Raw genomic sequence first — 13,443 nt, forward strand, 5'->3', positions numbered from 1 at the left:
GTGTTCCCAGATATAGAAATGTGATTATTTCATGTTTTCAATCAACGTGTATGGTGTGCCCAGCTAGATTTATATGAATACAGTAGCATTTAAAACTAATTGTTTTTAATGTATACAAAATGCGTTCGAAAACAGTATCGATTCCCTAAAGTACAAGAATCACGAACTTTGCATGGATGTGGTCTGCCATCTGCTGGATTCACTGTGAAATGACCGGCAGTTCGAGTAGTATCAGATGGTTATACCATTTTAGATGGTGATTATAATATTCATATACAGTACTTTGTTGTATTTACTTGGTATTTCAAGGAAATAACATGGTGCATATCCAAAAAAACGTGATATTTATTATTAGCATATATTAAATATATTCTCAGGTGATTTATAGTAAATACTATAGTGTTTTTGAACCATACTAGTAAATTTTAGTATACTGCATATATTATACAACACTTTGTTAATGAATGCTACAGAATACTGTAGTTTTAACTATAGTGAACTGATCAACTGTAATAAATACTGTAGTATACTTTAGTTTTTTACTACAGTAAACTGTAGTGTATTGTAGCATTATATACCCTATAGTTGTAGAAAACTTGCATATTACTATAGTTGTTATATTACCACAGCAACTATAGAATTACACAACAAATTAATTCAAGTTCTATACTATAGTATGGTTCAAAAACACTATAGTATTTACTATAAATGACTATAGTATTTTTTCACCTGGGGATATAAAACAAATTACTTACAGGTTCTATTTAAAACTGCACTCAGGACAAACATGTCACAGACTATACAATGTATTTAATATATTCATTCATCTGAAATGGAATTTTGGCCCTCAGCTAAAAGAATACATTCACGCTTTGTCTTAGGTGGCATTAATTGCTATATACTGCACCAGTTGATACAATACACTTATTTTGTACATGTTGGTGCATTGTAATTTCACAGAAAAGGTTTAAGCTAGTCCCAGACTAAAATGCATTTTTTAACTGAGAGCATCTTATACTGACATATCTTAAAATATGTCAGTGCCATTGTTTTGTCTCAAGATGCACACCAGTAATGTTTTTTCTAGTGTACGTTTATAAAAGATACTTAAATATCATGTCTTAGGCTAGACCCTGTCTGTGAAACCGGGCCTCAAAGTACTTGCATTTAATTAACATGTTAACCTTACCCCAGAACCTAACTCTAACCCCTATAATCCTAACCCTAAGTTTACTTCTAAACCTAATCATACCTCAAATTACCTCATTAGCTATAAAAGTGGGAATTTTCCAGAACAACACAGTAAATCCATAGTTTTGTATTTAATGTAAAGTGTGACCATTTTATACAAATGCATTCACGTTAGTAAGGCACTGAGTGTTGCAACCTACTAAGTGCACATCTGGTACAGTAAATGAAACAGACGGTTCATTTTGTTCGTTCTAAAGTACTGTACATGATCTTCTAGTTAAAATGATATGACAGAATGACTAAAAAAAATCCTATACAATTTCAGACAACACACAATGTTCAGATTAGTTGGACGGGTCTTCCTGTCGTTTGCAGCATGTAGGGTTAAAAGTAAAAACCCCTGGAAGTTAATTTTGAGAAGAGGCTGTATGTCCCTTGTTGAGTGGCTCCTTAAAGTTTAGACTTGGCCTGGAAGAAGGTCATGATGGCCTGCATGCATTCATCCGAGAGCCAGCGCTCCACCAGCCGCTCCACCTCTGCGTCGTTCACGGCGTGAAGTTTCTCTTTCTCCACCCCGCGGATCAGCTGCTTCGACAGAGCCAGAGACTGTAGGGGTATGAGAAGACGACCGTGAGCGCAACGACATGTGACTACAGTGTTTTAGAAAAGAAGTGAAATTCATTGCCTTTTCGATTCCAGTTTGATTTCATGCAAAAAGATCCTTTTATCTGAGAAGAGAATGATAATCAGGGTTGCCAGGTTTTTACAACAAAACTCCGCCCAATTGCTACTCAAAACTAGCCTAATCACATTTCAGGGGGGTCACAAATCGTATTCCTGGGGGTTAAATCCACGTTTTTGGTGAGGTTCAACTGGTAAAATTCACATTCCAGGCTAAATATCATGTTATTTGGGTCGCTTGACATGAAAAACAACCCGCAGCAACAGTGATAAAGTAGCCCAATTCTGCGGGAAAGCCACAGACTTGGCAACACTGATGATAATAGTCATTTTTTTAAAACTAGTGCATCACATATCATGCAGTCTGAGCACTCACGTTCTTGGGCAGTTTGGCATAGGCCTTCAGTCTGGTCCACACCTCGCTCTGGAAGGAGCTTTCAGGAAAGACCTCAGTCACCAGACCCAGTTCACAGGCCTGTGTGGCCGTCAGCTTCTTGTTAAACAACAGCATCTCACTAGCCTGGAGAGAAAGGACACAAGGAAGAGTCGTACAGAAAAACTGTGATGAAGCGTAATTTTCATGAATCTAGTAGCACAAAAAGAATTTGAAAAAAAAAAAAAAAATTGCTACATCCAAAATTGCACACTGTCTGAGTATGTACTATTATTTGAATTCAAACTTCACGACCGCGGAAAAAAGTACGGATGAATATGGGATGATCCACCAGATCACCTTCCGTTTTCTACTCGCGTAGAAAGTGTAAAACTCTCACAGTTCAAAAAGCTTACGCTACGTCTTTACGGAAAAAGTGTAACTGACGCGATGCCAGTTTACACTTTGTTCGTAACTTGAATACAGAAGGCGGTCTGGTGGAAGCTAGATATTTTAATTCATAACTTGTTAAATATGGATATTTTTTTACACAAACGCATCGCTTCGCTTCAGAAGGACTTTATTGACCCTCCAGAGCCGTATGGAGTATGTTTATGATGGATGGATGTGGATGGAAGCACTTTCTTCAGCTCATTCTCGTTGGTCATTCACTGCCATTATAAATCTGAGATGCATCAGGATATTTATGTAAATTTCTCAGATTGTGTTCACAGGAAAAGAAAAAGAAAAAAAAAAGAATCAAATACACCTAGGATGGCTTGAGGGTGAGTGAAGCTTGGGATAATTTTCATTTGAAAGTGAACTAATCCTTTAAATACTATGAATTTGGACATATTATGTTGGCGTACTGTTTTTCACATACTATGTAGAAGAGAAGTTCGAACGCAGTGAATGTTTCCTCACTATCCCCCATCTATAATTGGTTGGCCGAACAGATAGCCCCGCCCCAATCTCACATCATTGGTTGAGCTGTTGCTCGGCAGGGCTGGTTAGTATGTCCAAACACAAATTCACAGTGTTTTTTATTTAGTCTATGCTTACTTTGAGATACAGGAATGACAATTTAAAAAAATTACTCAATCACTTTTATACAAAGACATTCTAGTTTCTAATAAGAGTTTGGTGTTTGGAGTGACGCTTGTCTGTGTAAGTCGCTATAACAATGTCGTGGGTGGTTGCCAGGGTGTTGCTATGTGGTTGCTAAGGTGTTTTCAGCACATTACTCCTCTAATGTGTTTGGGATGGTTGAAGACAGCCATAAATGTTAGTATTTTAATTTTACACTTGTTTAATAAAATAAAATTATTATTATTATTATTATTAAATATGATTTTTTTGTACAAATTAAAAGTTAAAATACACTAATATATCTTATTTTATTTAGTAATATTATAGTCATGTTGATATATAAATCACAACATATTTGCCATTTTTCGCAGCCCTACAAACAAGCACAACAAATCTGGAGCTCTTTTTCCCCTCTAAATTTTAAAATCGCAAATGTAATTTTTATCAGAAAAATTGCAATTACATTTTTCCCCAAATCGTGGAGCCCTATGTACATTAGTGCTGTCAGTTGATTAAAATAATGAATTATTTATATTATTATAATGATATTTTTAGCAGTCAACCCAAGCGGTTGATCTCAGAATTTATTTGTGTGGATATTCATACCTTTGCTGTGCCCATCACTTTGGGGAAAAGATATGAAGAGCAGCCCTCCGGACTCTGACCCAACTGACTGAAGGGTGTGTGAAACGTCGCCTACAGACAAAACAAAACAAAGCCAAAATACAGACACATATATAGACACGCTTAAACAGATAGACATCATTGATCTCTTGTCGGACAGCATCTCACCCTCTCTGTGGCATAAACAACATCAAAAAGTCCCAACAGGGTGACTGACACACCCACTGCAGGTCCGTTTATAACTCCAATCAGAGGTTTGGGGAAGTCAATGTACGCCTTTACGTACCTCCTAAAACGACACAAGCACACAAACTGTAAATCCATCAAAACATCCTATCAAGCTAAACAGGAGAATAAACTGGTTTCAATTTCGAATAAAGCAAAATAGACTTTACCTCAGTAACTCCCCAGCTTTTTTAGCCATCTCCTCGACTCCACCCTCAGGGATCTTTGTAAAGTTGTTCAGGTCGTTTCCACTGCAGTAATAATCCCCACTACCTTTAGAGTCGTTGAGAGGAGGGTGAGAAATGATCTGCAAATGCTGAATCTCATAATGACTCTTTGAAAGGTAAAGCAGATACTTCACCTGTCATCACTGTAATGACAGAATCGTCTTTTCCAGCAAGATCCAAAGCTTCAATGAGCTCATTGTACATCTACAGGATGCAAAAAACATTATCACTTGTACAATATTTTCTAAAATGTCTAAGCATCAATAGCCAGGTTTCTGTTACAGATTTGCGCAAAACTTTTGCGATGTTTAATAAAAAACTATTGCAAAATGATGCCGTTTCCATGAACTGATGTTATGTGACTAAAACATTTTTTTTCATTCCAAAAATCATGGCAACGGATGTTAGTAGGTTTAAGTATATTGCAGCCACTGCACTAGCCAGTATTTTTAGGAGACACAAGCGTGTTATCCAAGCATTAATGGCAAGGAAAGACACTTATACTTTGGAGCGTCCACGTATGAGGTGTTTCTGGGTGTTTCTCCCTCATATCTGCTTCGAGGTCTTGGTAAATTGTGGCATTTCTTTGTGGTTTAGATTCCTGCAGTCCAGTAATACTTTTGTCTTTTATGAGTTTAATGAAGAACTCTCGTCTTCTGTCCAAACATACTGTGCCATCTTTAAAGAATGATCAAATTTTACGTATGCCAGGTGACCTGCAATTGCGAAAAAAACTTTCCATTTCAGTTTTGTAAAATATTCCTTTTTCAAATTGCCTGTATGACCACCTCATGTGAGCGTAAAAAGTTTTCTGCGATACATGGGAGTTTTTGTGAAATTGACGTGTTTCCATTGGGAGTGTTTTCAATTTGCACAGTTTGACGGGTAAAGGAAACGCAGCTCGTGTTTTTACTGTTAACTAACACTAGAATAAAATATTTTTGTTAATTAAAATCAAGCTGAAATAAAGTACAGTACAGTCCAAAAGTTTGGAACCACTAAGATTTTTTATGTTTTTAAAAGAAGCTTCATCTGCTCAACAGACTACATTTATTTAATTAAAAATACATAAAAAAAACAGTAATATTGTGAAATATTATTACAATTTAAAATAACTGTGTACTATTTAAATATATTTCACAAAGTAATTTATTCCTGTGATCAAAGCTGAATTTTCAGCATCATTACTCCAGTCTTTAGTGTCACATGATCCTTCAGAAATCATTCTAATATGCTGAATAAAAAAATTACTTTGTCAAATATATTCAAATAGAAAACAGTTATTAGGGCCCGAGCACCGATGGTGTGAGGACCCTATTGGAATTGCTCAGCCAATTATTCTTCTTCTCCAAAATGAATCACATTTTTGAGGGCCTAAACATTCTCAAAAACTCATGAAACTTTGCACACACGCATCTGATATTGGTTTCAGAATTAGGTGTGGCAAAATGGCTCGATAGCGCCACCTACAAAAATTCAATTAAGCGCCCTTCGTGCTACGTTTCACGTACAGTTATGAAATTTGGTAGACAGATGTAACAGCCCAATACCTACAAAAAAGCCCCTGGGTGCAAAGTTTGTAAACCCAACAGGAAGTGAGATATTTTGAATTTTCTCTACAAAATTTTGGCAGTTTTTGCCATTTCCACATGTTGTACTTTAACGAACTCCTCCTAGAGCTTTAATCAGATCAACATCATATTTGGTCAGTCTAATCTAAAGGCCTTTGAGATGTTAAATTGCGAAGATCTAGAGTTTTCGATGAAGGGCGTGTTCGTGGCGGCCTGGCAAAGTTTGATGTTTCGCCATGAAACAGGAAGTTGTTGTAACTCGGGCATACAATGTCTGATCTGCCAAAAAACTTCACATGTTTTATTAGAGTCCTGACCTGAAGACATCTATATGACAATATTCAGTTATAGTCATAGCGCCACCTGGGGGCATTAGGAAATGACATGTTTTGCACTGTGATTAACTCCTCATAGAGAATAAACCAGATCAACATCATAATATGGCCAGTCTAATCTTAAGGCCTTTGAGATGTTAAATTGCAAAGATCTTGAGTTTTCGTTGAAGGGCATGTCCGTGGTGAACGACAAAGTCTGATGTTTCGCCATGTAAGGTGAATCACTTTTTTGAGGGCCGAAACATACTCGAAAACTCGTGAAACTTTGCAGATGCGTCAGAAGTGGTGAACATTTACGTCTGATATGGGTTTCAGAATTAAGTGTGGCAAAATGGCTCGATAGCGCCACCTAAAAAATTTCAACGAAGTGCCCCTGACACGACGTTTCACGTACAGGTATGAAGTTTGGCACACACATCTAACAGCCCAATACCTACAAATAAGTCTCTTGGAGTGAAATCTGAAAACCAACAGGAAGTGAGATATTTTGAATTTTCTTTGCAAAATTTGTGCAGTTTTTGCCATTTCCACATGTTGTACTTTAACGAACTCCTCCTAGAGCTTTGATCAGATCAACATCATATTTGGTCAGTCTAATCTAAAGTCCTTTGAGATGTTAAATTGCGAAGATCTAGAGTTTTCGCTGAAGGGTGTGTCCATGGCGGCCTGGCAAAGTTCGATGTTTCGCCATGAAAAAGGAAGTTGTTGTAACTCGGGCATACAATGTCTGATCTGCCCCAAACTTCAAATGTTTTATTAGAGTCCTGACCTAAAGACATCTATATGACAATATTCAGTTATAGTCATAGCGCCACCTGGGGGCAACAGGAAATGACATGTTTTACACTGTGATTAACTCCTCATGGAGATTTAACCAGATCAACATCAAATGTTGCCAGTCTAATCTTAAGACCTTAGCGATGATAAATATCAAAGATCTTGAGTTTTCGTTGAAGGGCGTGTCCATGGCGGACTGACAAAGTCTGATGTTTCGCCATGAAAGAGGAAACTGTTGTAACTCAGGCATACTATGTCTGATCTGCCCCAAACTTCACATGAGTGATAAAAGTACTGGCCTAAAGACACCTATATAACAATATTCAGTTAGCTATAGCGCCACCTGTTGGAAACAGGAAGTGTGACACTTTTCCATGATTTTGCCATAATTCTCCTGTATTTATTGGTTTACATGCATGTCGCCCATTGTTCGCTGTTTTCCTGAGGCCAACGGGTGGCGGTGAGCCCGGGTGCGAGGGCCCTCTCAACGCTGCTTGCAGCTTTAATTTTAAATTGTAATAATATTTCACAATATTACTGTTTTTACTGTATTTTTAATTAAATAAATGTAGCCTTGGTGAGCAGAAGAAACTTCTTTTAAAAACATTAAACATCTTAGTGGTTCCAAACTTTTGGACTGTACTGTAAAACAAATACAAGTTACACAATTTTAACTTAAATGAAAATTAGAAATGTTGCCTTGGCAAATAACTGTAAATTACTAAAATTTAAACTGAAATAAAAATAAAAGCTAAATAGAAAAATAGAAAACTAATAAAAAAAAAAAGCACATAATACAATTACTAAAATTGAAATTAAAACATAAAACTAAAAGCTAATTAAAATAATAAATACTACAATACAAAAACAACACTGCTAACCATCAGGGTTATTATAGTTAACTAAAACTAAAACCATAAAAAAAGCATTTTTGTTACTTGAAAAAACCTTACCTGAAATAAAAAAAAAAAAAACGTATTAATTTCAGCTATTTGCCAAAGCAACATTTCTTGTTTTTTTATTTATTTAACTTGATGTATTAAAATAACAAAAAACAAAACAAAAAAACCTATATGTAGACATAAATTTAAAAACAATTACTAAAATTATGTAAAATTAAAACAGAAAGAAAAAAAAAACGTATTCCAACTATTAATAAAAACAACACTATTATATCAATAATACTAAAATACCACTGCTAACAATACAGCTAATAAAAATAGTAGATAGTAAATATAATATTTTAGTAATGTTAAAATGTCATTTTTACACGACTCTCTGGAATACATTTGATTGGTCAATCGTGGCATTCTTCAGTCAATTATTAATGTATAATATGACCGTTGTCCCAGACAACTGATATGACATAACTCTTTTAGTTTAAAACCTTCAAAATGTAAAAAAGGAGTTTTATCCAAAACTAAAAAAAGGGGGAAAAAAGTTTTATCCAAAAGCGACTTAACGCATTGTCACCTCTACAGTGATGGCGTTTTTTTTATCGGGTCTGTTGAGGCGGATGGTGGTGATGTTGTTCTCTGTGGTGACCAGCAGGGTCTGGAAGGCCTTCGTGCTCCCGGTGGGCTGTGCTGCCACTGCAGGCGGTTCTGCTCCCACCAAAGACGTAATGAGATCCACATACTGCTGCCTGGCCTCCTCCTGACACAGTTACATTCAAACATGAAGCACAGGATGATCATCTGTACACATATTTTCTACATACTTTAGAGGTCTGCAGCCTGTCCTGAGACCTGAACGTGTAGACGAAACTCAACTTGACGCAATCTAACTGAAATAACATTTATTAAAGAAGTTTAACTTAAAGTACTAAAATGACCAAAACTGGAATAAAAATAAATGAAAGATAATCAGAAACATATAAAAGCTAATAAAAATGACCTAACTGAAAGATATAGAAATATATATTTTTAAAATCTAATATTTTTATTATTTTCATTAGATTTTATTATTATTTTTTTTTTAAATCTAATAAAAATTCACAATTAAAGATAAATAGAAATATTTTTAAAAAAAACTAAATTAAAAATAAACAGAAATATTTAAGTTTTAAATATTTAAAAACCTAATACTTTTAATAGATTTAATAGATTGTATTTTTTTTAATCTAATAAAAAATTAAGTAAATTAATAAATTAAGATAAAAGGAAACATTAAAAAGCTAATAAATTCAGACCAAACTGAAAGATATATATATATTTTTTTTTTTACAAATCTAAGATTTTTATTAGATTTTATTTAAAAAAATCTAATAAAATCTAATAAAAAAATCACAATTAAAAACTAAAACATGACCAAAATTAAAGAAGAAATATTTTTAAAAAGCTAAATGACCAAAATTAAAGATAAATAGAAATATTTTTTAAAAGCTAATATTTTTATTAGGTTTTAATTAGATTTTATTATTTAAAAAAAAAAAAAAAATCTAATACAATCTAATAAAAATTTCACAATTAAAATATTTTTAAAAAACTAAAAAGATTAGTATAGCACATAAAAAGTACTAAAACTTAATCTAAAATGAAAATGAAAACTGAGAATATAAAAGTAAAAGCCAATTCAAAATATGAATACTATTATATCACTGCTCCTTTTATTGACTTGCTCTTTATGAGTGTGTGCATGCGAGTTACATTAAAATAATACTAAATATTTATGATAATTCTGTTTTGATAATTTTATTATTTTTTTATTATTGTTAAAATAATTTTTGTAATTAATTACAAATTTTAACAGAAACCTGTAGTAATACATGAAAAGCTGATCCAAATTTGGGTCAAGTAACTTTAATTTCCTCTTTAGTGAAAGATAAATGACAGAAATATGATGTTTTTGAGCACATATCATGTTTCCTCTCACCTGTGACACAGACCCCAGACTCTTCCAAGCATCCCATTTCGCTTTGTTCACAAAGTCCAGCATGCCGGGTTTAGGGGTGTTGCAGGGCCCTTGTGTGGCCTGAGCATTTACAACACAGAAATGAGAGATATGAGCAAAAACTGGTTTTGTAGATGTCAACAAAATTTTTTAATAATAGTTTAGTTAAAGGATTAGTCCACTTTCAAATAAAATGTTCCTGATAATTTACTCACCCCATGTCATCCAAGATGTTCATGTCTTTCTTTCTTCAGTCGAAAAGAAATGAAGGTTTTTGATGAAAACATTCCAGGTTTATTCTCATTATAGTGGACTTCAATGGCTTCCAAACGGTTGCGAATGAACGCAGCACCAGTTCCATTTTTTCCGTAAATAGAATAGGGAAGGCGTAGGACATACAGCGTAAGCTTTTTGAAAAATACGAAAATGCGGTTTTGGCAGAACCACTTGGAAGGTGATCATTTGTTTATATAAAGCATATACATTTTCCTTTTTTTTTCGAAAATGACCGATCGTTTCACTAGATAAGACCCTTATTCATCGTCTGGTATCGTTTAAAGCCCTTTGAAGCTGCACTAAAACTGTAATTTTGACCTTCAACCATTTGAAGTCCACTATAAGGAGAATAATCCTGGAATGTTTTCATCAAAAACCTTAAAGGTGGCCTAGAATCCAAAATTGAATTTACCTTGGATTTAAAGGAGCCGCAGCCTGAATCAGTGCATAGTTAATGATGCCCCAAAATAGGCAGTTAAAAAAATGAATTTAAAAAAAATCTATGGGGTATTTTGAGCTGAAACTTCACAGGCACATTCAGGGGACACCTTACGCTGCATTCACACGGGGCGTCAGCGTCAACGCTTGATGGAGGGCGTGTCTGAAGCTTGCGTTGACGCGACCATTATAGTGATTACAGCCAATCACATTACTTTCTGGTGTTGCATGAATGCAGTTGGCTAGCAACTGCTCTAGGGAATTTGCATAGGGCCATCTGATTGGATGACGCCTGCGTTGGCGCTTGAAAAGTTGAGAAATCTTCAACTTCTGCCGCTTGCAACATGAGTGAAGTGACGGAACCCACGATTCAGTTGGCAACGCATGATGTCACCCATTCAAAGTAAATGAGAAGCATCAACGCCGACGCCCCGTGTGAATGCAGCGTTAGACTTATATTACATCTTGTGAAAGAACGTTCTAGGACACCTTTAATTTCTTTTTGACTGAAGAAAGAAAGACATGAACATCTTGGATGACATGGGGGTGAGTAAATTATTAGGAAGATTTTATTTGAAAGTGGAGTAATCCTTTAAGTTCAGTAAATGTATGGCCAAAGCAATCAATGTTAGCCATAAAGATAATAGCCAGATGAAAACATCCCTTCTGCTCTCCAAGACTGCATTTAGTTGATTAAAAATACAGTGAAATATTATTACAATTTCAAATATCTGTTTTCTATTTTACGATATAATTTATTCCTGTGATCAAAGCTGAATTTTCAGCATCATTCCTCCAGTCTTCAGTGTCACATGATCCTTCAGAAATCACTCTGATATGATGATTTGCTGCTCAATTATTACTAATAACTCTTCTTCTTTTTTTTTTTTTCTTTTTTTGCTGCGTGGAAACCATGACACATTTTGTCAGGATTCTTTGAGAAATAAAAAGTTCAAACAAACAGCATTTATTTGAAACAGAATCATTTGTAACATTATCTTTACTGTCACTTTAGGTACATTTTAATGCATCTTTGCTTAAGTTAATTTGTTAACTTTCTTTTAAAAAAAAAAAAATCTTACTGACATCCTACCAAACTTTGGAAAAGAAGTTTATGGAAACACAAATTTAGTGAGAAATGGAAAAAGCAGGAAACACCACTAAATCCAAAATTAATTCTACACACATAAGCGTTTATTATTATTATATATCAGTTATGCAGCCTCTTTCTGTCCCAATACTGAAGCTATATCAATCAGTCAAGAAGTTATGGATCAGTTTCTCGCCTGTTTAAAGAGAGCATAGATCTTGAGCTTGACTTCATTCCCTGGATCCTTCTTCAATGTTCCCAGTTTTTCTTTGGCCGTGTTGAAATCTTCCACTGATGCTCCCATAACTGAAGCTGTGCTGTGCAGCTGAACACACGGTATGAATGCAGCTCTGGACGCACATAATAAACACATTACAGCTTAAGCAAAGCACAGTATTCAGAGTCTCAGGATGTGCTTTTTAGGAATGAGCGCGCGCGTGCGTGTGTGTGTGTGAGTGAGTGTGCGCGCGCGCCCGTGTGTAAAGTGTGTGAGAGGTGAAGATCTGACACAAAGGTAAAGGTCAGTGCGAACCATAGACTGTAAAAAATACAAGGTAAACACTATGCATATTTCTATGGCATAACACAACACAACACAACATGATGCACACAGTTATGTCCATAACCATAATAATATAAATAACGTTACATCTGCAGATTATAATGGAAGCGTCTAGTTTCAGTTTCACACATCATATATGTAATAATAAAGCTCTTACCGGACGAATCGGTCAAATCTCCACGGCGAGATGAGTTTGATCAGAGCAGCCATAACACTGACGAGAACTGATCAAAGTTTATGTACACAAAAACCAGCCGATGCTCGGCGCAGCTGTCAATCATCTGTCAGTTCGTCCGACTCCGCCCACTAAACCACATATCAGCCAATCAGACGTAAGATTTTTCTCACTCGCTACGTTGAATGCGGAAATATATCTGTTCAGAAACAGTTACTGCCGCCTCCTGGGTGGAGGATTTGCCAAATACACTGAATTTGGAAAGAATTTACAAATGTTATTCTAATTTAAAAGGGTTTTGACCAAAAAATACAATAGTGCTGTTGAAAGAAATAAGCATTTGTGTCATTCATTGAAAATTAGACTCAAATCTGTGGCACCGACTATCCAACACTAGATGGCAGCAGCACTACAAGTGGCATGTAGGAACAAAACCCTTTTTTCCTTCTTTTTTTTATTATGAAACAGAACAAAACATTAAAGGATTAGTCCACTTTCAAATAAAATTTTCCTGATAATTTACTCACCCCCATGTCATCCAAGATGTTCATGTGTTTCTTTATTCAGTTGAAAAGAAAGTTTTTTATGAAAACATTCTAGGATTATTCTCCTTATGTTCTATAAAGGGAATAATTGTTTAAGGTCTGGTGTTACCCGGACATATGTAGAGTGAACAGACAGGAAGTAAAGTTTGTCCCGTTATTACTCCCCGTGTCCCGTCTCGTGCTTCCCTTTAACTTAACATGGTGTCAGAAGTTTAAGAAAGTTAGTTACGATGTCACTATAAATACTCAGGAGAGTGTGGTCACGTCTATGTTAAGCGGACAGATACGAAGATTAAAGCGATCGGTGAAGCCGCAGCAAAAAAAACAAAAAGCGGAGATCAGAGAAGCCGCGGATGAAAGAGACGGAGAAAA

General features: G+C 35.3%; 1 protein-coding gene across 1 annotated transcript; it reads right to left on the bottom strand.

Moving 5' to 3' along the window:
- Positions 1 to 722: 722 nt before the first annotated feature.
- On the bottom strand, positions 723 to 12,645 carry eci2 (enoyl-CoA delta isomerase 2). Its single transcript, XM_067377926.1, has 10 exons — positions 12,509 to 12,645; positions 11,986 to 12,139; positions 9,968 to 10,066; positions 8,567 to 8,749; positions 4,545 to 4,614; positions 4,354 to 4,456; positions 4,127 to 4,247; positions 3,941 to 4,030; positions 2,249 to 2,392; positions 723 to 1,797 (listed from the first exon to the last, which is right to left on the bottom strand). Exons 1-10 carry the CDS (start codon positions 12,559 to 12,561, stop codon positions 1,642 to 1,644), a joined length of 1,173 nt encoding a protein of 390 aa, XP_067234027.1. The 5' UTR covers positions 12,562 to 12,645; the 3' UTR covers positions 723 to 1,641.
- Between the last annotated feature and the right edge of the window lie 798 nt (positions 12,646 to 13,443).

The sequence above is a fragment of the Chanodichthys erythropterus genome, chromosome 23 (genome assembly GCF_024489055.1).
Source record: "Chanodichthys erythropterus isolate Z2021 chromosome 23, ASM2448905v1, whole genome shotgun sequence".
In the NCBI taxonomy this organism is placed as follows: domain Eukaryota; kingdom Metazoa; phylum Chordata; class Actinopteri; order Cypriniformes; family Xenocyprididae; genus Chanodichthys; species Chanodichthys erythropterus.